Source organism: Cryptomeria japonica, chromosome 10 (genome assembly GCF_030272615.1).
Source record: "Cryptomeria japonica chromosome 10, Sugi_1.0, whole genome shotgun sequence".
NCBI classification, from domain to species: domain Eukaryota; kingdom Viridiplantae; phylum Streptophyta; class Pinopsida; order Cupressales; family Cupressaceae; genus Cryptomeria; species Cryptomeria japonica.
Window position 1 is genome coordinate 772906936 of NC_081414.1, and position 25980 is coordinate 772932915.

At 35.3% G+C, this 25980-nt stretch overlaps 1 protein-coding gene across 1 annotated transcript; it reads right to left on the reverse strand.

Moving 5' to 3' along the window:
* Positions 1-6161: 6161 nt before the first annotated feature.
* LOC131026966 (uncharacterized) lies at positions 6162-10068 on the reverse strand. The gene is made up of 3 exons (XM_057956958.2): positions 9443-10068; positions 6642-6789; positions 6162-6500 (listed from the first exon to the last, which is right to left on the reverse strand). The coding sequence occupies exons 1-3, from the start codon at positions 9929-9931 to the stop codon at positions 6274-6276; spliced, it is 864 nt and encodes a 287-aa protein (XP_057812941.2). The 5' UTR covers positions 9932-10068; the 3' UTR covers positions 6162-6273.
* Positions 10069-25980: the final 15912 nt, after the last annotated feature.

Here is a 25980-nt window from a genome sequence, read left to right on the forward strand (position 1 = left end):
ATGAGGGGCCTGCACATGCAAGAAGGCACACTGCCTAGAGCGTACTGCTCATTACAAAAGAGTCTCACTGACTACAGAGAGGCTACAACCATCTCAAGATAAATGGACAACAATCCAATAGAGTGAACTACCAAAGATATCATCTACCATGCCTAATTACAGTCTCGGTTAAGCTCAATACCGGAGGCCTTTGACCTCTTCCTTAATCCCAATTCGATCACCTATGATCGACCAAATCTCCTCCGCATATGATATTGCATTTCAAGACCACAACACTTAATCCCCATACCATACCATGATCTACAATGAGATCTTACATCATTTTATACAAACCCTAAGGCCTAAACCAATTAGGTCGGCCACCTAAAAGATATTACAATAAGATCATTACATAAATCCATATTACAATGATATGCCATGTCGGCTTAAGACCAAAACAACAATAACCAATCCATAAATCATCCCGATAACGTGTAGAGTACACGTTAACATGATATTGGTCCATAACCTAGATAGGTATCGGACCTATTATGGGTCCACCACGCCAAAGCAACGTCTCCAAGTATTTGAAGCACGACCAAAGAACATCTTTAGCATCCCAAAATCCATGTAGAAGTCGCACCAACACCAATTATGCATCCTGTCAAGATTTCTCAGTGAGAGCTCTGTCGGTTAAACCTTAAACCAGTGCCGGTAAGGGTTTACCAGAGTGTATGATAGCATCCGATTACCAAGTCAATACCAACTGACCAAAACATGCTCATGGAGCATATAACACATGAACTCAAACATACTCCACTGATCCAAATATGTCAGAAGTGTCCAACAGAGTCTCTTCTGCCGATAACCAAAACATGTATGTCGGTAACCAAAACCATAATAGCTAGTGTTGACATCAATGACAAAACATCAATGCAACACATAATCAATTCATCCATAATGCCAACAAACGGTTGTTTCTCCCTCTACTGATGCTCTTTCTCCCAATCCGGATAGATCGGTGTTGGGCTCTTCGGATTGGTTTGTTGCGGTAGCTAAAGTTGAAGAAGGATGGATTACTGTAAAGGGGAAACATTCAAAGACATCCAAGCCTTCTTTTGATAGGACTCTTCGTTCCCACATGCCAGTTGTAAATCTTGAGGCCCTTGTGATTGGTTGTTTGGGCTGGTTTTTCTGGCCCTGTCTTTGGTTGGGTTGCCTGCTGTCTTTTGGGGCAGACTGTTTTTTGGTTGTGGCTCTCTCCTCTTTGTTGAGTGGTCTAGTTCTTTCCCTTGTTTGATTTGTAAAGGGTTTCGAGTCCCTTCAAAACTTGGTTTTCACGTAGTCAAAAACTTGGATTGTTCTTTTTCTTCCATAAGTACCATGTTGGTGGATGAGAGAAGTTTTTTCTTGATATGGTGGATATCTTGGATGTTATTGTAGGTACCTTGATGGAACATGACAACATGCTAGAAATTATGTGGTTTCACATATAGCTATGATGATGCATTTGATTGATTAACCCTTATGCAATGTATACAAGTAGGATAATGTTAGAGGGTCTTGTACACCTTGCCTAAGAATGAATTATTTTAATTGTGTTGAATAAATAAATTTATTTGGAGTGCATCGTTAGAAGATGTGTTTAACCACATTAAATTTGTGTTGGGATCTACTTGTAAAGTTGTATGTAAAATTGCTTAGAGATTTTGTGTAGGTTACACATGAAAAAATGTTTAAAATTAGGAAACTTAGTACCAAAAAATAAATGCAGGGTCAAAGTTTTGTTTACTCATGGGTTTGAGTTACATGTTTTTACCTCACCACTTGGTTGTTTTGTTTGAGCTTGATTCTATAAAAGAAAGCACATGTTTAGTGGTTAAGGTTGGTTGGTTGACTATTTGGTTGTTGGGTCCAATCTTTATTGTATTGAGCTCTCTTCCAAAGAGTGCATATGCGAAGCATGGCATGAGATGTGTGGGTATATGCTTAAACAAATTGAGGATGCATTGCAAGAGCTAAATGTTTTAGAAGTATTCATTGAGACCCTATAGGTGCATCAAGTAATGCTTTCATTGTTGAATAACACAATGAGTGTGGATGCTTTTAAAATTTGTGTGTTTTTCCTCTTGAAGATTTTCCCAAGGTACATCTCATGTTATCGTGTCTAGTTTGTCTTTGATATTATTATATGGCTATTCTATGATATTGTATGCATGGTTTTCTCTCATAGGGTTATGTAGGAAATGGTTTGATCAACATATATTATTTTCCTAATAGTTTGAAGGTTCAAATTTGTTAAGCTCCCCTTTTATGCCTAATCTCTTGTTAATTTGTCTACCCTCAATAGTAATGTTTAGAAAAGTGGAAGATGATTTCTTTTTTTGTACTTCTTAAATCTTGTCTATTTCTAGCACCTTTTGTTATGAAATCATTAAACTTTATCTCCTCTTCCATAAAGAGAGTTTTGACATAGTCCTTTGCATAAATTTTATTAAATCCAATCATGTCAACTCTACAATGATTAAGGGTGGTGGATAGAAATCAATTATTACATATAGATCTTCATTTAATTTGGTTTTAATAGTTTTAGGTTGGTTCCCTCATCATTCCAGTGTTTAAGACCTTTTATGTGTTTGCTTATATTAGCAAGAAGGGTCGTGGAGGTGATACCTTCCCTATAAATGTGGTTATTTTTTTATGTTTACAAAAAAACATTAGGATTTCCTTGGTCTCCTTGATGGTATTCTTTTATGACTTGTGAGGAAAACTTTTGTATTTAACTTTCCAATGGTATTTTTGGAGTCTAATTCCATCACCAAATTAGTGATGTCATTATCACCAATAGGGATAGTGCCTTTAAGAGTTGTCATGGCTTTTGCATAGTTGTTCATTTAGATCACTAGATTCTCTGCAAAACCACAAATTATATTTACTTTATTATTCCTAACTAAGTCACCACCTCTTGCCTAGCCCAAGTTTTCTTTAGACAATCCATCAAAGTTTAGCTTACTACAACTAATGTTAGGGGGTCCATTTGGTGTTCCTTTGTCAAATATTTGATATATCAATTTTTTTTTATCTTATCTTGTAGATTCTAGTTGTAAGCTAAAATAATTTCTATGTCAACAAGAAGTCATTTAGGTTTGTTAATTTTAAGTACACTAACATTTTAAGTCTATTGTTCCTTTCCTTCTAAACACCTCAGCCAAAGTGAGGTATAGCTAAGTCCCATATATCCTTGATTAAAGGATGCTTAAATTGTGAGGTCCAACTACATATCACTTGCCTAACATTTATATGTCAAACCCATTGAATGTTATTTTTTTCTAAAACCTTCTATCTAATCTTCCAAGTAAATGGGCAATCAGGGTGATATGCTAACTCCTTTTGTTTTTGCATCAGATACATCTATTGGCCATTCGGAATCCATGAGATTTCAAATTGTCAATCATGAGGATTTCACCATGGTAGGAAGCCCACTTGAAAAAGTTGGTTTTCAAAGTGAGGTTGTGATTCTATATTCAATACTATTGGATTGAGGTTTTCTATATGTTATCCAATCAAATGTAATCATATATGACTAAGTAATTTATTATAGAGTGCACAACCCAAATAATTTCATCATGTCTAACATTTAGATTAAATACATGTGATTACTAATTTTAGAGATGAAATCGGATAAGAGAGATCCGTTAAAAATTGCAAACATTTTTGAGTTAGTTTTCTAAACGAAGGTCCCATTTTTCTACTTGGAGTCATTGACTAAAGTTCTAAACATCTTACATAACTCCTTTAGATGAGCATAAGGAAAGGTTTGTTCCAACTTCGAATTATTGATCCAAGGATCCTCCCAAAATCATATAAGTTCTTCATTCCCCAATTTATATTTTACCACCTTATTTAAAAATTTCTTTTATTTATTTTTAGATTGTTTCACAGAATTGAACATGCCAAAGAAATACATATGGAATAGGAAGAAGAAACCATCAAGATTGTTAGTATATTTGACTTTCATTATATTGGTCCATTCTCTACATTCAATTATCAATTTTCACCCACTTTTGGGTATTAGGGCCTTGTCCATATCTTTTATTTTCTGGATTCCCAATCTTCCATTTTTCTTAGAAGAACAAACTTCATCCAGGCCACTAGAGAAATCCTTTTCTTTTCTTGTTCTCTAAAGTTGTTCTTCTATTTTTCAGCCAAGCTATTGGACATTTTGAAAAGAGAAAGAAGGTAGACACAAGTGCTCGACTGAAAAGATTTGACCAATTGAAGTTTTTTTAAAGCTCGACTGAGAAAAGATTTGACCAATTGAAGTTTTTTTAAAGCTCGACTGAGAAAAGATTTGACCAATTGAAGTTTTTTTTAGCTTGACTGAGAAGAATGCCTTTCCATGCAACAAGTTTTTTTTGGATTCTTTCATTGAGATTAAGCTAGCTATTCTTCTAAATTCTTCCAGCGGTCAAAAGCATTTCAAGGTAGGTGAAAAAAAATTGGTATATGTTATAGCTTAGATATTAGCAATTTGGTTTTGAAGTCTTTGCTTGGTATTGAAGAAAAATAACCAGCCCTTCTCAAGATTTCTTGTTAACTAGATGTTATGGTATATTGAGAAATAATTATTTTCAGACAAACCTCTACAATGGTGGCATCTCCAAAAAGATGGTCATTAATAAATTATTGATCTGATCTGGGGTTTAGAACAGGAATTGGTTTGAATCTTTTAATCATGTCTGTGTTTATATTTGAGGCTATATTTCTGCCCAAAACTTCAACCATAATGATAAATAGTTATGGGGAAGAAGGTCGCTTTGCCCTAAATAGATATGGGGAATGTTGGTCCCCTTGCCCTGGACTCCTTTTTAAGTTGAAATATCCATTGGGACTGTTATTAATTAGAAAAATTATGTTGGAAAAGAAAATTTAAAAGTCATATTGGGATACATTGAAAATAAACTAATAATATAATAATTATTTATGTTTTATTATTGTACAAAAGTGATATTCTTTGATTTTTCCAATATAGTGAAATATTGTGAGGTCTCCCATCTCCTCCTAGAATTACTTTCTTATGTGGAATGGCAAAGGTAGGGATGAATCTTCTTTTCCTTGCTAGACCCAATAAGGGATGGGATAATTGTCACTTCCCCATTGAAAGTTGAAAACTTGAAGCCCAAGCCAAACTTTGCAATAGCCTAATGAGACGAAGAATCAATGGGAGAAGATAGGATCATCCATTCTCTTTCCTTTGATGATTGATCGACTAGGAGATTGGTTGGGAGAAGGGTTGGTCATTTCTTCTCCCCCCTTGGGAAACTTTGTTCATCAGTAATCCAGGATAACTCTTTCAGGTCAGTTGACTGTAAACATAATGCTTATAATTCCAAATTGAAAATGCAATGACAGATAGCCGATCCAACTCATGAAGTTCAACTTTTGTAGCTATGATGTTCACAATTCCAAATTTGAAAGTAAAATGAAAAACTGAAAATCTAACTCACCGACTTTGGATTTTGAAAAGCAAGTCACTTCTCCTTGTTCCTCATCTTTCTACATGACTCTTTGTACCCTGGTTGTCATGTTTTTCTGCTAACACAGTCATCCTTGTTTTCATCTGCTTCTTCAAGTTCCTCTTCAGGAATCTTAGTTTCCAATCAACTGTCTTTTCGTCCCCTTTAACTTCACTAGAACCATGATATGCATATTAGTCTGCTAGCCTAAGTTTCATACAATTTAGTGCCTTTATATTTCAGGTTTTGCAGTCTTTTCAGACATTAAATTTCCAGAGACTGAGATATTAGCATGAGATATTAGAGATGATAAAAAGGGTCTACAAAGTCAAATCTAGAAACATTTCGTGCTTTTAATTTTTAAGTTTATTAGCATGAGATGTTCTGATCTGGATCATGGAGTTTGTTTCAAAATGTCAAAAAAAAAACCCTACAAAATCAAATCCAGAAACATTTCATGCTTTTATTTTTTAAGTTTAATAGTAGTTTTAAAATTTAGGATCGAGACTCTTTCAACATTTTCTTAAATTCCTATTTCTATTGTCCGTTAATGTCCTAGGTAAACACACATTGTGCAAAATATTTTAGTAAATATGTGAAAAACATGGTAAACTGAAACAAAAAGCTACAATGGCAACTAAAATCAGGTTTTATGTAAGAGAAGAATATGGAAGAGCATCTTATTAATAACTACCTCGGCAGGAAGAATCAAATAAATGATATTGGTAATTGGTCTGGTAAGATACTTCACCTTGTATAAAAACTCCAGCATAACTTACTAATATTTTGCACAGTCCTTTAAGTCTTCTTCAGTAGCTAGGAGAAGGGGTAATTTTACTCTCAGAGGATTTTCATGGTTAGAAAGCCCTTTGGGACTGAAATAAAGATAACAATCCCCATTTGAATCCCTCTGTAAGGCATATAATGGTTGTCCTGCACCAAAGTTACCGAGAAGCTGATAGGACCGTGCAGAGCCATCCATTGTCAAACAATAATCATCAGTGCCTGCCAGATTTGCATTTGTTAATATTGAAAAACTATACAGGAGCAAGGCCAAAGGGAGAGGGAAACACAAAGTTTTCCAGTAGAGAGAGATATATTTAAGAATTCACTGGTTTTATAAAACAGAGTAAGCCTTAAACTTACATGCTGCATGTTCCATTTGTGTGCCATAAATGAATTCAAGGACAGTTGAAATGTCCTGCTCAAACTGATGAAATGGCCCACTTCTAAATTTTAGCTTATGTAGCTTATTAAGACCTTCTCCTAGCTCAACCATTGCTCCATGATGATTCTACATGGGAGAAAAAATCTCAAGAGTCAAGTCACATTAACACTAAAGGCTAGATCTCCATAATCATGAAAAAAATTCAAATGGGAGATGATTGACTGCAAAAGGAGACTAAAACTCAACAGATTTTTTGACTCCCGTAGTTCTCCAGTAAATTAGGGACAAATTCAAGAGTACTCGGTGATAGGGATCCTAAAAAGTATTGCGAATATGCTTTTACTTGCTATTCAATTAGAAAGGCAATTTTATGGTTCTGTTATAAGTCCGAAACATGAGAGTAGTGTTAGAGATTAATTTGTAACTGGATTATACTCAAGCTGTTTATGTGCCATATGAGTTTGAGTATGAGTTGTAGACCTGTTCTAGTTTGCTCTTTCTGTCTATAGTCCAGTTTGTTGTCAAGAGCCTTTAGTCAATTGTCAAACAAACTAGCATAATTATAGTAGAAATATTGAGTCTTCAACAATTATATATTTGTAATATGTTAATGATTAAAATGATAAGAATGAGTAATACATCAGTTCTCTTATGCTCTGTTCTTTTATTTCTGCTGTTGTATTTTTCCTGTAGTATAATATCTCTGTTTTTAATATGATATTTGTTGGCATATGCTGGATTTGTTTAAGTGTTGCCATTGATGTCAACATTGTATCCTGGTTGGATATGGTTCTGCCATCTCGGTTAGACTTGGTGTTTATCTTGGTTTTGGCTTCAATTTTGATCCAGTATGATCAGATCCTTGGATGCAATTTTGGATGCTTATTCAGGATGTTTATATGCTTGCCATATTCTGTTGGTTCATATTTTAGTGCTCCGGTAACTATTGCTTATGTTCCAGGTTGATATTTCTTGGTACTGGTTAGTTTTACCAGTTAGCGATATTTGATGTTTTGATCAGATGATTTTGGTCCGGCTTATGGAACCGATTTCTATCATGCTAAAGGTGCTTCTTGATCTTGTCCCGAGTGTTTGGTGACTCTGCATTGGCTAGCGTCATGTTATGGTGGTCCTATTTGGATCCGGTTAGACTTTCTATGTTATTGCACTGAGAGTTTCTACCAGTTGGTGAAACATGTTGGATTTTGGTCTTAACGAAATTTCCGGCGGATATAATTGTTTGGATATTTGAATTAGGTCCATGCTATGTAACGTAAATCATAATATTGGTCCAGTGGTACTGTGTGATGTAATTTTTGTAATTATGGGTTTTTGGGTTTAGGGTTTAGCCGACCTTATCATAAGGTTGATGATCTGTATTTATAGGTGACTTATTCATGTAATATGTCATGTGTGGTATCGATGGTTATGTCTGCATTATGAGAGGAAGGTTTATGTGCGAACAAGTGATATATCATTCGGCAGAAGGATTTGGTATTGCAGGGCAGACATCTGTGCTTAACCGGAATTGTATCAAGCATTAGGAGATGCTACTTTCACAGTTCATTCTTTCCGGATTGTAGTCCGATGTTTTTGTAAGTCAGTGAGACTTCTCTTTTGTGATGAGCAGTGAGCTCTAGGCTGTTGGCCTGATTGCAAATGCAATTACCATTGTAATTATTTCACATATTGCTGCAGAAGTATTATCTGATTGTGGGTAGGGTTTCCCACTGTGGTTTTTCCCTTTACCGAGTTTTCCAAGTCAAAGTATTGGTGTTGTGTGTGCTGTGCTTTCATGTTTTATCTTTCATTGTGTTGGTTTCTTTGTGCTCCAATTTAAAGGTTTTGATATGCAATAGTTCTGATTTCTGATAGTAAACTGATTATACCTTTATGAGGGTGATGAGACACTTCATGTGCAAATGGTGTCCAATGATGTTGGGAACTTGGATGATGGTTGGGTGGCTGTACCTACAGTTGGGGAGCAGCTTATGCAGTTGGAGAGCAGCTTGAAGGTGTCTTACTGGTCCAAGAATTGTTTTCAAAGAACAACTTCTATATAATGTACTGTTTTGCTTTATGTTTCTAGTCAGTTTAATTCCTAATTTGTACTATGTTTATATGTTAGAAGTCTATCAAAATTCAATTAATCATTAAGGGGAGTGTTAGAGATTAATTTGTAAATGAATTATACTCAAGCTATTTATGTGTCATATGAGTTTGAGTATGAATTGTAGACCTATTCTAGTTTACTGTCTATAGTCCAATTTGTTGTCAAGAGTCTTTATTTAATTGTCAAACAAACTAGCATAATTATAAGAAAAATGTTGAGTCGTTAACAGTTATATATTTGTAATATGTTAATCAATAAAATGATAGAATGAGTAATACAACAGTTCTATTCTGCTCTGTTATATTGAGGAGTTCTTTTACTTCTGCAAATAGTTGATACTGCTCGTTTAATCTAGGGAATACCCAAGAATACACTAATATGCAAGCTGCCACAATGCCCTTCATGTTGTTTCAACTTGTGAGCTACAACATATATTGATCAATCTTATCTCATTGCTCTGCTCCCTCTCTTTCAAAGGTACCATTTATCTCTCAGTTCTAGCAGGAGTAAAGGAACATCATCATTCTGAAAACTCCATTAGAGGATACATCTCAACATAATTATAACCCTATTGCAACAAAACTAGAGTGGAACCACTACCCTCATGGAAGGAAACATGGGTTCTTTCCCAAAAAATTAGCAGATGGGAAGAGTAATTGGTAGTACCTGATTAAAGAGATGGTAGAATCCAACACAACACTGCAGGATAGCATGAAGCAGAGTGCGCTGGGGTTCTTCAGCGTGGTTCCACAGTCTCTCGAAAACGTCATGACATCTGTAATATTCTCTGCCATTGAATAGAAATACACCCACTTCAAAATTACTCCCCTCACTATCTGCAGCTACTTCCTCCTTATCCCAACGATATGAAAGGCACATTAAATTATTGCTTCTCTTGCAAATGCCCTTCCCATTACTCGTAGTACCCACCAAGACTCTACTTAAAATACCCCTGCTTGAAGACTTAAACCTACTGATATGTGAAGAGCGGGGGAGAACTTGATGTAAATAGAAGTCACTGTACCCCTGTAATCGAGATATTCTTGCGTTGCAGGATCCATACACAGCCATTGGTGACCTAAACGAATGGCATACCGGATGCTCAAGGCAATTCAATTTGATAGAACAATTTGTTCGACGATCTAGGAACCACATAAACAATGGAGAGAGATGCTCACCACTAGCTCAAGATATGGTGATACTAAACAGAGGGTTTTCGTGATTCCACATTTTGCATTGTAATTTGTGACTGAGGGAGGTAGAATGAAAAAATCTAACCAGGAATTGAACCCCTCACACTCTTAGAAACAAGTTGCACTTTAAAGTATGCAACTACGAAAATTGATTAGGAAGTTAATCAATTGAAAGCCCATTTCTGAATTAAGGTATCATGGAAATGAAAAATTTGGTAGAGATACAATTTTCCATCAAATCATAATTTATTTATCTTAGAAGGATAAATATTAAAATAAATCTTCATAGAATGTTGGTATTTATATTATAAATTGATTGAATAATAGTGAAATTTGTATGTTGATGTCATTTTTCAGTTAGTTTTGTGTTTATCATGAGATAATGGTTTAATACATTTTTATATCAATAAATGAGGCACTTTATGCAAAGTTGAGCTCCTTTCCCCATGCTTTTGTTCATCCAATTACACACATTTATACTCCACGTTATTAATACACACATGCATTCTAATACATACACTCTAATTATGCACTTATTATACCTATCCATTTACCCATCCCCATACATTAGTCACCCACCTTGATTTAACCACTTTTGCATCAAAGTAAGCACAAGATTTATCCTATACCTACAAATTTGGCCCCTAATTCTTTTGACCCCAAATTTCAAATATTGGCCTATTGCCACCCATTCTTTTATCTTGTATTTACGAACATTCAATTGTATTCATGTCATCATCATTTAATATCAAGTACATATTAATAACATTTAAGAAAGAGTGTGTTGGGAGCACTAACAATGGAACATGTAAAAAGAATCTAGATATGCACAATCATCCTGGAAGCATTTACATAGTGAAAGCTTGATGTTCTATATTGTTGGCAATACCATAAAGTTAGTCTTTTATAGGGGTTGACTTAGGAGAACTTATCCTTTAGTAATTTGAAAAACCTTGGAAGATGTTTTTAAATACTACTAATATGAATAACAAAGTAAAGAATAAAAAAATTGGTAAGAAAAAAAAAGTGAGAGCGCACAAATAGCTAGATCATTTATATGGGTAAATATTAGATCCATGCTTGTGTAAAGGATCCACCTCTAAAAATTTGGACCATCATAAAACATGTAAATTAAATTATTGTAGGTTGAAAGTAGACTATAGATAAATTTATTTCATTTCTAATCACCAGACATCCAAAATTTAGCAATATATCAAGATTATTCCTATCCCTAAAACTAGAGCTAAATACTTTAATTTCTTGAATTTATTTTTTGAATTTAATTATATTGATATTCTAATTATCAATATCCTTAGCTTTCAATTATTTAATTTAGATTAATTTATGCTTATGTGGATGCATATTATTTGATTCACATTTATCCAAAGTAGAGAAAGTTCATTTTCCTTTAATTCCAACATGACCTAACCATAATGTTTCTTATAATAATTATTATTTTTAGATCTTCATTTCTTTACATCTTCTTTCTAGATCTAATCATCCTTTCATTCTTATGCTTCAAGGGGTTGGTACCCTTACAATGGCTTCAAGATTTAAATTTTATAATTATTTGTAATTTAATTTAAAAGTTATATTATAATTTATCATATAACACATTTGAATGTCTTGGTTGATGAACACTATCTGCAGCACTTTTACATTTTCTAGGGAAACATACAGTGCCATAGGGATAGGATATCCATAGTTTATAAGAGAGGTTATCAGCATAAGAAGACCAAACCTTATGGAGCTCTTTAGATCAAAGAAAGTAGTTGTTTTTAAGGTTCTAGATACTCCCACTCAAGAATTTCAAATTTTGTATTCAAAGAAAATCTAAAGCAGTGATCAAAGAGATTAAGAGAAGAACGGTGAAGAGGAGATATCTGATACGATCAATTTTATGCTCCATATGACTTCTCTTGGAGAGAGACTGTTAGAATTTTTTCACCATTTTGGTGTCAAAACCACTGAAAATCACAACACCATAGACAAGTTCCTGAGTTTTGAATATCGAAGAAGCACTTGTTCAGGGCCAAGGGCATAAACGTAGTCTTGGAATTCTAAATTGCCCAAAAAGGTGTAGGGACTTGGGTTAGGATCTTCACGTTTTATAATTGCATTAAGTGGTTGAGTTCAGTCTCTTTATCTTGATCAAGAGAATTCCATACATCACTTGACCTTCAAATGTTTTTCTCCTTGTAGATTCATAATCTCATCATACAGATTCCATCACCATAGCTGGACGCCGACAATAGTAAATTAGTTGAAAAAATTTCATCTTTCTCTTTCTTCACAAAACTCCCTTTTCCAATGGTTTATAACCAAAGGATCCATTCTCTTTCCTTTTCATTTTTCTAGAGTTAACCTTCGTGTTCCTTATTATACAGATTCTGTAAAATTGGTCAATCAAATCTCATAACGTTTCAAGGGTCGGCTAAAAAACAATCATTTTTATATCATTTCATTTCGGATTACTGTGAAACTGAAACTGCATGCATTTGGAACCAAAATAACAATTGGGTCTGTCCCTTTTTGGGCTTATTTATAGTTGCAAACACATTAAAAAACGTTTCAAAACTTGATCAAGGGACCATTAAATTGGATTATCTTACTTAAATTTGTCCTAAAAACTTTTCTACCAAACAGTTTTACATAAAAATCATCAAGATTCAAACTTTTAGTCATCAAAGTCAAGGTTTCAAGTAGATGTGACATGGCACTAACACTGACTTGCATTTATAACTTAGGAAGTTTGGGCATTGCAAACATGCAAATTTTGCAAGTGACAACACAACCCACCTTTACTGCTATTAGTAGAACCCATCACCACTTATCAATGTATTACAAACAATAGTGAGAATAAATATTAAAAATTATTTTAGCAATACACCTAAAGTGTTTTAGGAAACTTTCTAAGGATGTTGCAACCATCTCATAGTATTTACAAGGTAGGTGACACTTTAATCCTAGTAAATAACTAAAAAATAATAATTTGTCTAATTTTTTAAATATTGTGAAAAAATGTCTTGCGACTTAAGAAAGTAGGAATACCACCCCCTTCAACAAAGGAAGAAAAGGATGAAATGCAACCAATGATTGGGATAATAAGGCTCACAAAAATGGTCAATCAAAAAAATGGAATTCAATAAATGATGATTGGTGGCATAGTGATCAAAATATGCATTCCCAGCGTAGAAGAAGGGAAGAAAATCAAGGGAGAAACATTGTCCCACTACAAATGAGCTACCTCAAAGCTTAATAATCTGGAAGAAAGAATTAGAGAACCACCACCCAAAGACAATATTTGACAGAGAAGACAAACAACCAAAATGGATACCCAATAAAGCTTTAGTTTCCATAGGTGCAAATAACATCCCTCTTATTCACAATATTATCTTCTAAATAATGAAAAGATAAAAATGCAATATAAAACTTTAAAGATAGATCTCTCTTCATGAATGGTTCAAAGAATGGCTTGCCAAACCTAAAATAAGAAAATGGTGTGATGCTAATTAGGGGGAGGATATAAACTTTATACCATTGTCAAATGAATTCTTCTTGGTATTTGGTAGAGTGCCCAATCACTTATTAGGAGGAAAATATTAAAAAAAGGGTGTTACACTATGGAGAGTTTATGGTTTTACATAAAGGACTAAGAGCCATGCTTTAATGCCCTAAAATATACAAATTTTATCCCAATATGGGTAAATTTGTACAACCTCCCTTTGGAATATTGGGACCAAGAAACTCTTTGTAGCGTCCTAAAATTGCGACACTTGCAATTTCGATCGCATTTGGGTCTTCACGATGGCGATGCAACACGGAACCTGAATGGAGACCCCGAAACTTGTTCATGACATCAAAAACTGCATTTTTCAGCACCCTGGCCTGATCCTCCTTGCACCCTGTTGTCCCTGGAGGTGGGACCATGGCGCCCAGCGCCCTGGTCCCTGGCCCTATTTTGGGCCCAGTCTCTTGTGGGCATCGGGTCTTTAAGTTTGCAAATTGGAAAATATTGTTTCCTGGTCGGCCTAAGGTCGAGAAAATCAGTCTATCAGCCCTAATTGACAAGTATATAAACTACATTTCCCCTCTCAAAAAGGGTAGATGGAAAAAAGGCGGAAGCGACATTCAAACATTCAAGCGTTCAAGCATTCAAGCATTCCTTCAAGCAATTGATCATTCTAAGTTTCCATTCAAGGCTAAGTGTTGCATTCAAGACAAGGATTCAACCATTGAAGAGGAGATCACATACAACATACAACATACTACATACATTACACCTTCGCATGTAAGAATACAAACATTCTTACAACAAGGTATCAGTACTTGTTTACATTACAAACATTTACATTTACAACATTCTCATTTCTTGGTTAATTCCAAAACTGGGGTTTGACCTAAAGGCAAACCCCTCATCCCTAACCCCCCAATCATCCTCTCTTTTTTGTGTGTAGGTTACAGGTACGCGGCTGTAATTGAAGATCTGGAATCCTTGTGCAGAGACGAACAGATCCCCTTTCGTTTCGCGGATTTTTTGGAGGACCGTGTGCACGCCAGGCGCCATCGTCCAGTCAACTTTCGCTCAAATTTGCAGGACAACACCGTCTCGACATTTTACTGCTAATTCCAGGTCCGCAGCTTCATCCCATATCCCTATCTCTGTTTATAAGCGAATCTTTCCTACTTTACATGCATTCCTAGTTCAATCTTTCTATCTACATTCTTTACAAAAGAGGGTATCCTTGATGTCTTAACCCTTGAAACTCATATAGAATCCAATCTTGCATTGCGTGGGATTGGATCTTGTGGGTTTCAACCCCTCTTTTGAATGTAAAGTCTCTCCTAAGTGAAAACCATCAACCCTAGTGACTCTCCCTTCTCTCTCCTTGGAGTTTGGGACGGGAGAACGACTAGGGTTCGATTTTTCCACTTTACATTTTGGTGAACCCGACGTGAACATCCTCATTCTGATTATTCATGGTTAGATCTGAAAATTTTTGTTTCCTTAAATACATTTCCATGTTTGATCTTTTGCAAATTTTAGAGGTTGATTGCATAAAAACCCTAAAATTTTCTTTTTAGTAATTGAGCTTGTGAAATGTTTAATTGTTAATGCTTGTTTCAGATCTACCCTTCTATTGCAAATTGTCAATTCATATTTGTGCTTTAATTGTGAAAATTAAATGGTTAAATGTCAAAACCCTAATTTTTAAGACCTTCTTGATTCAACCTTTGACTGATAATTTCACTGATCAAAACACTTCCAAATCGGCTGTAATTTTGGATTCCGCAACAAAATCACAATATCTTTCATCCCTGAAAATTTGGAAAAAAGTTGCGAGGACCGTGTGCACCCCGAGCGCCATCGTCCCCGACATTTTTTCCGAAATTTCGGGAGCTAGATCTTACTGTATTTTTCTGCTAAAATCCAGAATTTTGGTTGATTTTATCAATTTTAACACCTTCAAAATTAAAGTCAAAGTTGGTCTAGCGATTGCTTGGATTGAGGCTTCTAATCATTCAAAAATTGTTGAAATTGAAATTCATATCAAAATTGTGTTTCTTACAGTCCTAAATTTGAAAAGTGTGTTAGCATTCATTCAAAATTTCAGTGTTTTTTTCAAATTTTTACAATTTGTGACTTTTGAAATTAAGTGTTTAATTGTAACAACTTTGATTTCCACTTTCAAATTCGAATTTTGCATGAAATCGAGTCAACTTTTAAATTTCAACACTTGCATTGCTTTTAGTATTCCCTCTAAAATCATAAAATTCAAAATTTCAGTTTCCCCCTCTTTTTCAAAATTCAAATTTTACATTTTTCAACAATCTGGGTAGGGTTCAATTTTGAGATTGCAACTTTAATTTGGCCTATCTACAGATCGTAAAATCACTCAATTTTTTTAGATTAGCTTTAAAATCATCATAACTTTCATCCCTGAAAATTTCGAAAAAAGTTGCGAGGACCGTGTGCACTCCGTTCGCCACGGTTCCGGACATTTTTTCCGAAATTTCGGGAGATTGTCCTGATTGTATTTAACAGCTTAAATCTAGGAGATTGGCTGATTTAATTGAAATTTGCTACCTCTAAAATTCAAAATCTTCTCTCTTTCTTTAGTGCATGAGTTTTACAACAATAAGCCCTACTTACACTATTCCCGTTAGACGAAGCCTTAGAATTAAGTCCTTCCAAGGTTTAATTACTGAGGAGATGGTACCTAATTTGAATGGCCTTTTTAACGAGGACATGGGTAATTCCTCTAATCCTCTTAATGATGAAGAAGCTCTCCATGAGGTTTCTGTAGAACAACTTTCAAAATTGGATAACCAATTTGATGATTTTCGACAATGGATGTCTCAAGAATACCCCGATAGTCAAGCTCTTCCCTTAATTGAGGGTCTAAAATGTATGGTTCAAAGTGATAAGAATGGAATTGATATTTTGCGTGGTATTGCACACATTGTGGATTCGAATGTGATGTCGATGAAGAGTTGTGCCGAAACTTTAGGTTATACACAACCTCCTACTCAAGTTAATCATTCTATTCCTTTGACAACTCCTATTGCTAGTATACCTACTTTTACATCAAACATAATGACTACTTCAATACAAGACATTCCTCCTATGATCACTAGTCATGGGGGCAATCCCTCTTCTTCAATCAACCCTCTTCTTTCATTCAATCTGACTTCTTCATTCATTCCTTCAATGAGTGTTCCTATTATATCTCCACAAATAAACATGACACAAGGGGGCAATTCATTTAACCCTTCCATTCCTCCTTGTAGTGTTCCTCCTTTCCAATCATCTCCTATGACTAACTATCATAGTGTCCCACCACCTTACTCTCTACCTTCTTTCAATAACATAACACCTCCATCACAATCTAACACATCTAATATCGACCATTAACAATCTTGCACAAACTGTCTCTTCTTTGCAGCAACAAATTGCCTCTATGAATCAATCTAAGTTTAGTGTGCCCACATTTGATGTCGCGAGCCCACTTTCTCTTGACATTGTTCGAGCTATTCCCCCTAAACATGTTGAAATTCCGCATTTGGAGCTTTATAATGGTAAGGGTGATCCTCTAACACATGTTAAGACCTTTCAAACAATATGTACCGATTTTGCTTATGACCAAAGGTTGCTTGCAAAACTGTTTACTAGAACATTAAGAGATAAAGCCCTACAATGGTATTGCTCGTTGCCTTCTTATTCTATTACTTCTTTCGAACAACTTGCAAATGCTTTTATTCAACAATTTCAAAACAATATAAGTCCTAAAGTTACTTTGATTGATTTAATGCATTGTAAACAAGGTGTTAAAGAAAAAGTGACTGATTTCATTGGTAGATATAAGCATTTGTATGCTCTAATTTCTTTTCCAGTGCCTGACAATGATATCTGAAGAATCTTTATTTCTAATTTACAAAAAGATATTAGAGAAAAACTTATGTTTTCTGATTTTACTTCTTTCCAACAGTTGTGCGCAACTCTTCACAATTATCAACTGACTGTGAGTCAAATGGAACGAGCAAATCCTATGGCTCCGAGTGATAAGGGTGATAGTAGTCAACAACCATTTGGGAAGTTTAAACCAAACAGAGAGTCCATTAAATTCAATGAAAACATCATCAACAACAATGTGAATGCGGCATCAGGTGTGCCTCCTATTTCTAAGTTTTTCAAGAAAGAAAGAAAGTTTACTCCTTTGAATGAATCATTGCATAGTATTATGAATAAGTTATTGGAACAAAATGTGCTTACTCTTCCTCCTATAAGGCAAATAGATCCTGCAAAGATTAACTCACCCTATTTTGATAACAAATCTTTTTGTCAATTTCATCGTCATCCTGGGCATGATACTGAAAAATGTTTTGCTTTAAAGGGTAAAATTCAAGATTTGATTGATAATAATACTATCTCTGTTTCTGGAGTGAATGATAAAGGCAACACATCTGTAGCTCCTCCTAACCAAAATCTTAATATTTTTATTGATCCATTGCCTTCTCATACCTCTAATGCGATTGATACTAATGATTCCTCTGTCTCACCTGATGATCTTGTGTCCATGACTCCGAATGTGATTAACTTTGTAGAGTAGCAGAAAATCCCTAAAGAACTTTCCATCACCTTTGATTCTAGTGAAACTATCAGGGCACCTGATGGTCCTTTATATATAGTTGCAAAAGTAAAAAATACACCTTGTCGTGGAGTGCTTATTGATCCTTCTTGTATGGTTAATATCATTACTGAAGAATTTCTTTCTACTTTGCAATTGAATCAAGTGATCTATGATGAAACAAATGTGGTTGTGAAATTATTTGATGCATTTTCTTCTCCTGCAATTGGTTCTATTACATTACCTATTGAGGTCCATAACAAATCCCTTGATGTGGACTTTGCTATTATTCCATCATCCGAACAATTTCGTGTGAAGCTAGGCTATCCTTGGCTATCTTCCATGAAAGCTATTGCTTCTCCTATTCACAAGTGTTTGAAATTTCCCCATAATGGTGAAGTTGTTACTGTCAATCATAGCCTCTTTAAACCAGCTGAAAGAACTTCTAGCGTTCCTATTGATTACTTTTGGCCTAAACAATTCCAATCTCTTCCTCCGCGAAGTGATCATCTTTTTAAATCTTATCAAAAGTGGAAGAAAGACATGATCCTATCTCTAAGTGAACCTAGAACACCCAAACTTGACATTCCTATCATTCTTGAGAAGGAAGTTCTTCCTTTGAAAGATAAAACTAATGTCTTTCCTCAAGAAGATTCCCAACCCATCCCTATGGATGTGACTATGTCTATATCTAATAAACTTCCTAAAAGTAGACCTATACCCCCTCATCATGATGGACTTGGTCTCCTTCCTAAACCAAATATTCCTCCCTTATATGGAGCAGTTCCTCCTCCTTCCTCTTATGGAGAGAAGAGACCTTCCTCTTCTCCTATTATTCAACCTAAGAGACCACAACCTAAACACCCAAGTGATAAGGATGAGAACATTCCTCCTCCTCAATCTTCGCAACTTCCTACTAAGACTAGACGAAATCGTTCTGCACGTGAACGCCGACGAAAGCGTCGTCTTAGAGCTCAGGCAGCTGCTTCTCAAACTTTGTAATCCCCCAAAACACCTTCAACTAATATTATTCCATTTTCTCCTCAGCTGACGATTGAGCCGAAATCTCCTAAACATAAAATGCATGATGGTCTTGATCCTGTGCGAGTTAAAGATCCTATTTTTATAAATCTTGATGATGATATAGATGAAAATGTTATTCATGATGAAAATGTTACTCTTGTTCATTCTGATAGTGAATATGAATATGTTGATGTTAATAACCATTTATCTAACGCATTTTCTAAAGCACTTATCCTAGCTCCTAGACAAGAACACCGTGGCTTGGGGTATGAACATAGCCCTTGTTTGGATCTTGTGATAGCTCCATCTGCTGTGTTGGATGTTCCTCCTCTAGCGTGTTTCCTACCTTCCCGAAATATTGATCAGCAAGATCGGGAGGTAGATGACGTGCTAGACTAGTTCATTAGCATAGCAGACTCTCTCCTCCTCTCTTCTGTTACTTCTTCTATGTGTTATTCTCATTCTTCTATTTGTTGTCCTTAGTGTTGTCTACTTGAGGACGATGCAAAACATTGAGATCTCTTTTGGTCTCTCTCATGTTGACTCAAAAGACACATGTGTTCCCTTCTTCTAGGTGACCTTCCTTGATTGAGGAATGAAGATCAATTATGCATACATACATATGATATACATGAATTATCATACAGCATACTGACCCCGAGGAAAGCGAAGTCACCTTGTGCTTTGTGTTTTGTGTCTATTATCCTTGGGCTTATCTCACACTTGGGGGCTAAATCCTTGTGATAACGTGCTCCTTTCTCATTTCTTATATGTATCACTACCTTAAAGCAATCACCCTCGGTGAGGCATGTGCGATTGCTTTAACATAGGGGGGCATACATCCCATTCATATCTTTTCAAGATACTTAAAAATTTCTTGACAAATTTAGCTTTGCCTTGAAAATTTTTGATATGTTTCTTGCATGACTCATAGTGAGGGAACCTTACTACTAACAGTCATGGTTCTCCCTCGTGATCTTCCCTTTTACTTTGTCAATCGAAGTTGTAAGATCCTTAGTCCACTGGGGGCTTGGTGTATCTTGCCTCCTTGACATGGTGAAAGTCTTTCAATGTTGATTCCTTGTACTTTACCGGAAGTATGAGCGTACGCTTATACTCCCGCTAAAGTGGGGGCTAAATGTAGCGTCCTAAAATTGCGACACTTGCAATTTTGACCGCATTTGGGTCTTCACGATGGCGATGTAACACGAAACCTGAATGGAGACCCCGAAACTTGTTCATGACATCAAAAACTGCATTTTTCAGCACCCTGGCCTGATCCTCCTTGTACCCTGCTATCCCTGGAGGTGGGACCTAAAGGCAAACCCCTCATCCCTAACCCCCCAATCATCCTCTCTTTTCTATGTGTAGGTTGCAGGTACGCGGCTATAATTGAAGATCTGGAATCCTTGTGCAGAGACGAACAGATCCCCTTTCGTTTCGCAGATTTTTCGGAGGACCGTGTGCACGCCGGGCGCCATCGTCCCGTCAACTTTCACTCAAATTTGCAGGACAGCACCGTCTCAACATTTTACTGCTAATTCTAGGTCCGCAGCTTCATCCCATATCCCTATCTCTGTTTATAAGCGAATCTTTCCTACTTTACATGCATTCCTAGTTCAATCTTTCTATCTACATTCTTTACAAAAGAGGGTATCCTTGATGTCTTAACCCTTGAAACTCATATAGAATCCAATCTTGCATTGCGTGGGATTGGATCTTGTGGGTTTCAACCCCTCTTTTGAATGTAAAGTCTCTCCTAAGTGAAAACCATCAACCCTAGTGACTCTCCCTTCTCTCTCCTTGGAGTTGGGGAGGGGAGAACGACTAGGGTTCGATTTTTCCGCTTTACACTCTTAAATTTATTGGAGATCAATCAAGATCCTTCATCATTGTAGACACTAACCTAGAAGATAGACACTATGAGATCTATATTAGAATATGCATTAATATAAAGTTGATTCCTCTAATCCTAGATGAAATAGAGACTCGATTAGAGCATGGAATTTGGAGGCAAAAAATTAAGGTCAAATAGTCAGATGAAGTCTAAAAAAATATTATGCAAGTGGTCATGAAGTCAAAGATTGCATGGATCCTTGCTAAGAAATATGGAATAACATTAAACCTAACTCCAAAATGAAGTCCTAGTAGAAGTCATTGATGAATGTTATCAAGAGACTCATAAATGTTGCAAATGTGATGTCAATGGTTGTCATTAATGATTGTCATTGATGTCAACATATTGTTTTAGGATTGGCTCCTTAAGGTTGGTAATCTGGAAGATGTGTTCCTAGAATGTTTAGTGCTTTAGAAAATGTGTTACAATTGATATTCAGTGTTGTTTGTTTGTGTTGATGGCGATTCAGATTTCTCTATTTATCGGATATGGTATTTGATCGATTGTATACATGAGTATCTCGGTTTCATTCTTATCTCTTCTAAGTTGGGTAGTGCTATTTTGGGTCCAATTTGATCCAAAATTAGAAAGTGTGTAAAGACATTTGTGTATCGTATGAGTCGTGATTTGGGTTTTGGTAATTGTGATGGATGCAACATGTTGATCTGATTGATGAAGTGTGTTGTGGTATGGTCTACTTCTTATTCCTTCCCACCACCAAAATGTTTAGTGTTGACCTATTTCAAATCTCTATTTGGATGACTTATTAAATTATGTGGTCTGGAGACAGTATAAATAAGAGGATTATCTGAATGAATAATGGTAATGGTGTAAGGAAGATGTGTGAGACTGAAAGGGATGAATTTCATTGATGTCGATATGTGATGTGTGTTGTTGTTGAGAGGCACCGAAAGCAGTTCTGGTTTTGCAGATTATATCTCAGTGGTGGATTATTTTTTCTTTCTTCTTCCTTCGGTAGTGAGCCTTTCTGGGTAGTGAGCCCTCCGACAATGAGTCTTTTTTGGTAGTGAGCCCTCCTACAGTGAGCCACCCTTTTGTAAAAATCACCTTAATCGGTGTCACCTTGACCATTGCTATATATTGAGAACTAACATTCTTCATGGTTTTTCCCTTCTTGGGTTTTCCACATCATATATGGTGTTTTTTGTGTGATCTATTTTTTGTATATGCTTAAATCATGTTATATTTGCTTTAATTAATTTTGTTGGTTATTCTGAATTTGTGAAACAATTGAAAAAAAACTTTAGTTGTCAACTAATTCACCCCCCCCCCCCTCTCAGTTGCTTGGATATTTAATAATTGGTATTAGAGCCTTGGTTCCTTGGAAAAGAGCTTAACTGCTTGAGGTTGATCTTGATCCTAAGTCACACAAATTAACTATTCATATATTTGAAGGATCTGACTATAGCTTCAGGAAAGTGAAGATGAGAGGTTACCTGATCTCCTTGGGATATAACACTTGGAAATCAGTGGAAAATAAGTATGTACAATCGACAAATGGTCTTACCACTTTGGATGAGATTCAAGCCTATGAAGAAAATGAAAAGGCAAGGTATGTTATTTTTAGTGCTTTATCAAAGATTGAATTAACAAATGTTATTTCATTGAATACTGTTATTGAGGTTTGGGAAAATTTAAGCAATATCTATGAAGGAAATGACAGAGTTAATTTATCAAAGAAGCAAACAGCTAAGCATAGATATGAGAACTTGAAAATGGAAGAAGGAAAAGAAATAACAAGCTATTTTCAAAAGGTTGATAGTGTAGTAAATAAAATTAGAGAACGTGATGACACCTTGACAAATGAAGACATAATTGAGAAGATTTTGATATCTCTATCGGAAAGCTATAGTGATAATATTTCTGCTATTGAAGAAACCTGTGATTTGAAGAAGTTTACTAGGGAACAACTATCTGGCAGTTTGCCTGCATTTGAGATAAGGAAGTTTGGAAAAGACAAAGCTAAATCTAAGACTGCCTTTAAAGCCTCTAAGGAAGATCTGGAAGATGAAAACTTGGATGAGATGAAAGTGAACTATGTAAGGAAATTGAAGAAAGGCACCAGCAAATATAGAGGTATATTACCTCTTAAATGCTTTAAATGTGGAAAGATTGGTCATATAACTACTAGATGTCCGGAAAAAGGACCAAGGCAAAAATTTAGGGAGAATAAAGGGAAGTTTAATAATAAATCTTATTATGTTAAAGATGATGATGGTATTTCAGATGATGAATCAAACTATGAAGATGGTGACCATTTTTCTTTGGTAGAAAACGATTAACCTAAGATTGATGTTTCTAAGACTGTTGCTACTGCTCTTCATGCTAGAAGAGATCGAAATAAATGGTTGATTGATAGTGGATGCTCAAATCATATGATTGGTGATAAGAGTATGTTCATAAAACTTGAGAAATATGATGGAGGTTCTATTAGGTTTGGAGATGATCAGACATCACAAATTGTAGGAATTGGCTCTATTACTTGTGATGGAAAACATAATACTGGCAATGTTTACTATGTGAAGGGTTTGCATCATAATCTCTTGACTGTTGGGAAAATGTGTGAAAATGGTTACAACGTTGTTTTTCAGGATGACTATTGTGAGATATGGAACTGTTATTGTGGCAAGGAAAAGGACTGGTGGAAAAATGTGTCAGGTAGAAGGAGCTACAAGAAACTATTTTTTATCTCAATTCAATGATAGTTGGCTCTAGCACTAGAGGATGTGTGACGTGTCATATCAACGTTGATAATTTGCTAAAGATCAATTCATTAAGTGTAGTGAGAGATTTGCCAAGGCTAACCAAAACAAATAACAATATTTGCAAAGAATTTCAAGCTGAGGAAAGAAAACAAGAGGAACATTTAAAGGAAATGAACAATCATCCACCAGATTGTTGGACTTGGTGCACACAGATTTATGCAGTCCTACCAAAACAAGGAGTATACAAGGTGAGAGGCATTTCATGTTTTTAATTGATGATTATTCTAGAATGTCATGGGTTGAACATGGAATTGATAGAAAGATTAAGTGTTTGAGGTTTAATAGAGGCGGATAATTTATCTCTAATGAGTTTAACAACTTTTGTGAGAAACATGACATTAGAAGACAACTATCTGCCCCTAGGACACCATAATAAAATGGTGTAGTGGAAAGAATGAATTGAACTATACAAGAGACAGCCATAACAATGATCAAAAGAGCAGAACTATCGAAAGTCTACTTGAGAGAAACAATTCACATAACAGTCTACACTCTTAAAAAAATTATATACTGGAACAGATATGGAAAGACATCATATGAACTACATATGGCATGGTAGAACTCTGACAATGAAGTATTTCAAAGTATTTGGAAGCAAATGTTATATCCGAAGAGATGAGGATAATCTTGGAAATTTTGACAGTAGAGCAGATGAAGGCATATTCCTAGGATATTCTACAAGAAGCAAGGCATACTGGTGTTACAACATAAAAGACTAAACAAGATTGTTGAAAGTGCAAATGTGAAGGTTGATGAAGACATTTCTAAAGACTCTTACAAATTGACAAGATATGAATCTAATGAGTCTGTTGACAAAAAAAGGGAAGAGGAAACCAGAGAAGAAGAGAAAGAAAAAGAAACTCAAGATGCTCTAGTATCTACATCTAAAACTCCAAGGTATGTACAAAAGAATCACTCAGTGGATCAAATTATTAGAGATAAGAATAGAGGAATTATCCCAAGAAGCAAAGAAACTCAAGAGCAAGTTATGTTATGTTTATTGTCTGAGAATGAACCAAAAGCAGTAGAAGAAGCTTGCAATGATCAAATTTGGATAAAGGCAATGAGAGAATAGCTAAATTAGATTGAGAAAAATTAGACATGAGAACTAGTTAACAGACCAACAAACAAGAATGTAATTGGAACAAAATGGGCATTCTGGAACAAGTTGGATGGGGATGGAAAAGTTGTGAGAAATAAAGAAAGGTTGGTTTGTAAAGGCTACACATAAGTTAAAGGCACTGATTTTGAGGAAACATAAGCTCTTGTTGCCTAGAAGGATGCTATTAGGATGTTTTTGGCTTTTGTAGTATTTAAGGATTTTAAGGCTTATTAGATGGATGTAAAGTCAACATTTTTGAATGGAGAGTTGAAAGAAGTTTACATTGAACAACCAGAAGGATTTAATTTGAGAGATTATCCAAACATTGTTTACAAATTGAAGAAGGCTTTGTATGGATTAAAACATGCTCCTAGAACTTGGTATGGAAGGCTAAATAAGTACTTTATTGATCAAGGTTTTCAAAAAAGATCTGCTAATAGTAATATTTATTTCAAAGCTGAATCAGGCAAAATCTTAATTGTTGTAGTGTATGTTGATGACATAATATTTGGAGGAAATGAAGGTATGTGTAGAAATTTTTCTAATGAGATGGAGAAGGAATTTGAGATGTTCATGATTGGTGAAATTTCTTTTTTGGTTTGCAAGTAAATTAGAATAGCAAAGGAATTTTCATTTGTCAGTCTTAGAAATACATTAAAGAATTGTTGAAGAAGTTTGGGTTGGAGAATTATAAACCGGTGAGTACACCTATGACCAATGGATATGAGTTAACAAAAGATGATAAATCCACTAAAGCCGATGCAAGTCAGTATAGATCAATGATTGGAGGACTATTATATTTGACTTCTACCAGACCGGATATCATGTATGCAGTTTGTGTTGGCAATATTGCATTATAACAGACAATGAAAGATTGTTGGCATTTCATAAGGATATTGAGAAGGTTGTTGATGATTATGGATATAACTGATTAAAGATGTTTACTGTCTTGATATTATTATTTTGTCATTGATGTCAAGAAATTGATTTTCTAATTCAGTATGATGTTGCCATATCTTGAGAAGTATGATTTAAAAGAGTATAAAGATGTCAGTAAAAGGCAAAGGAAAGAAT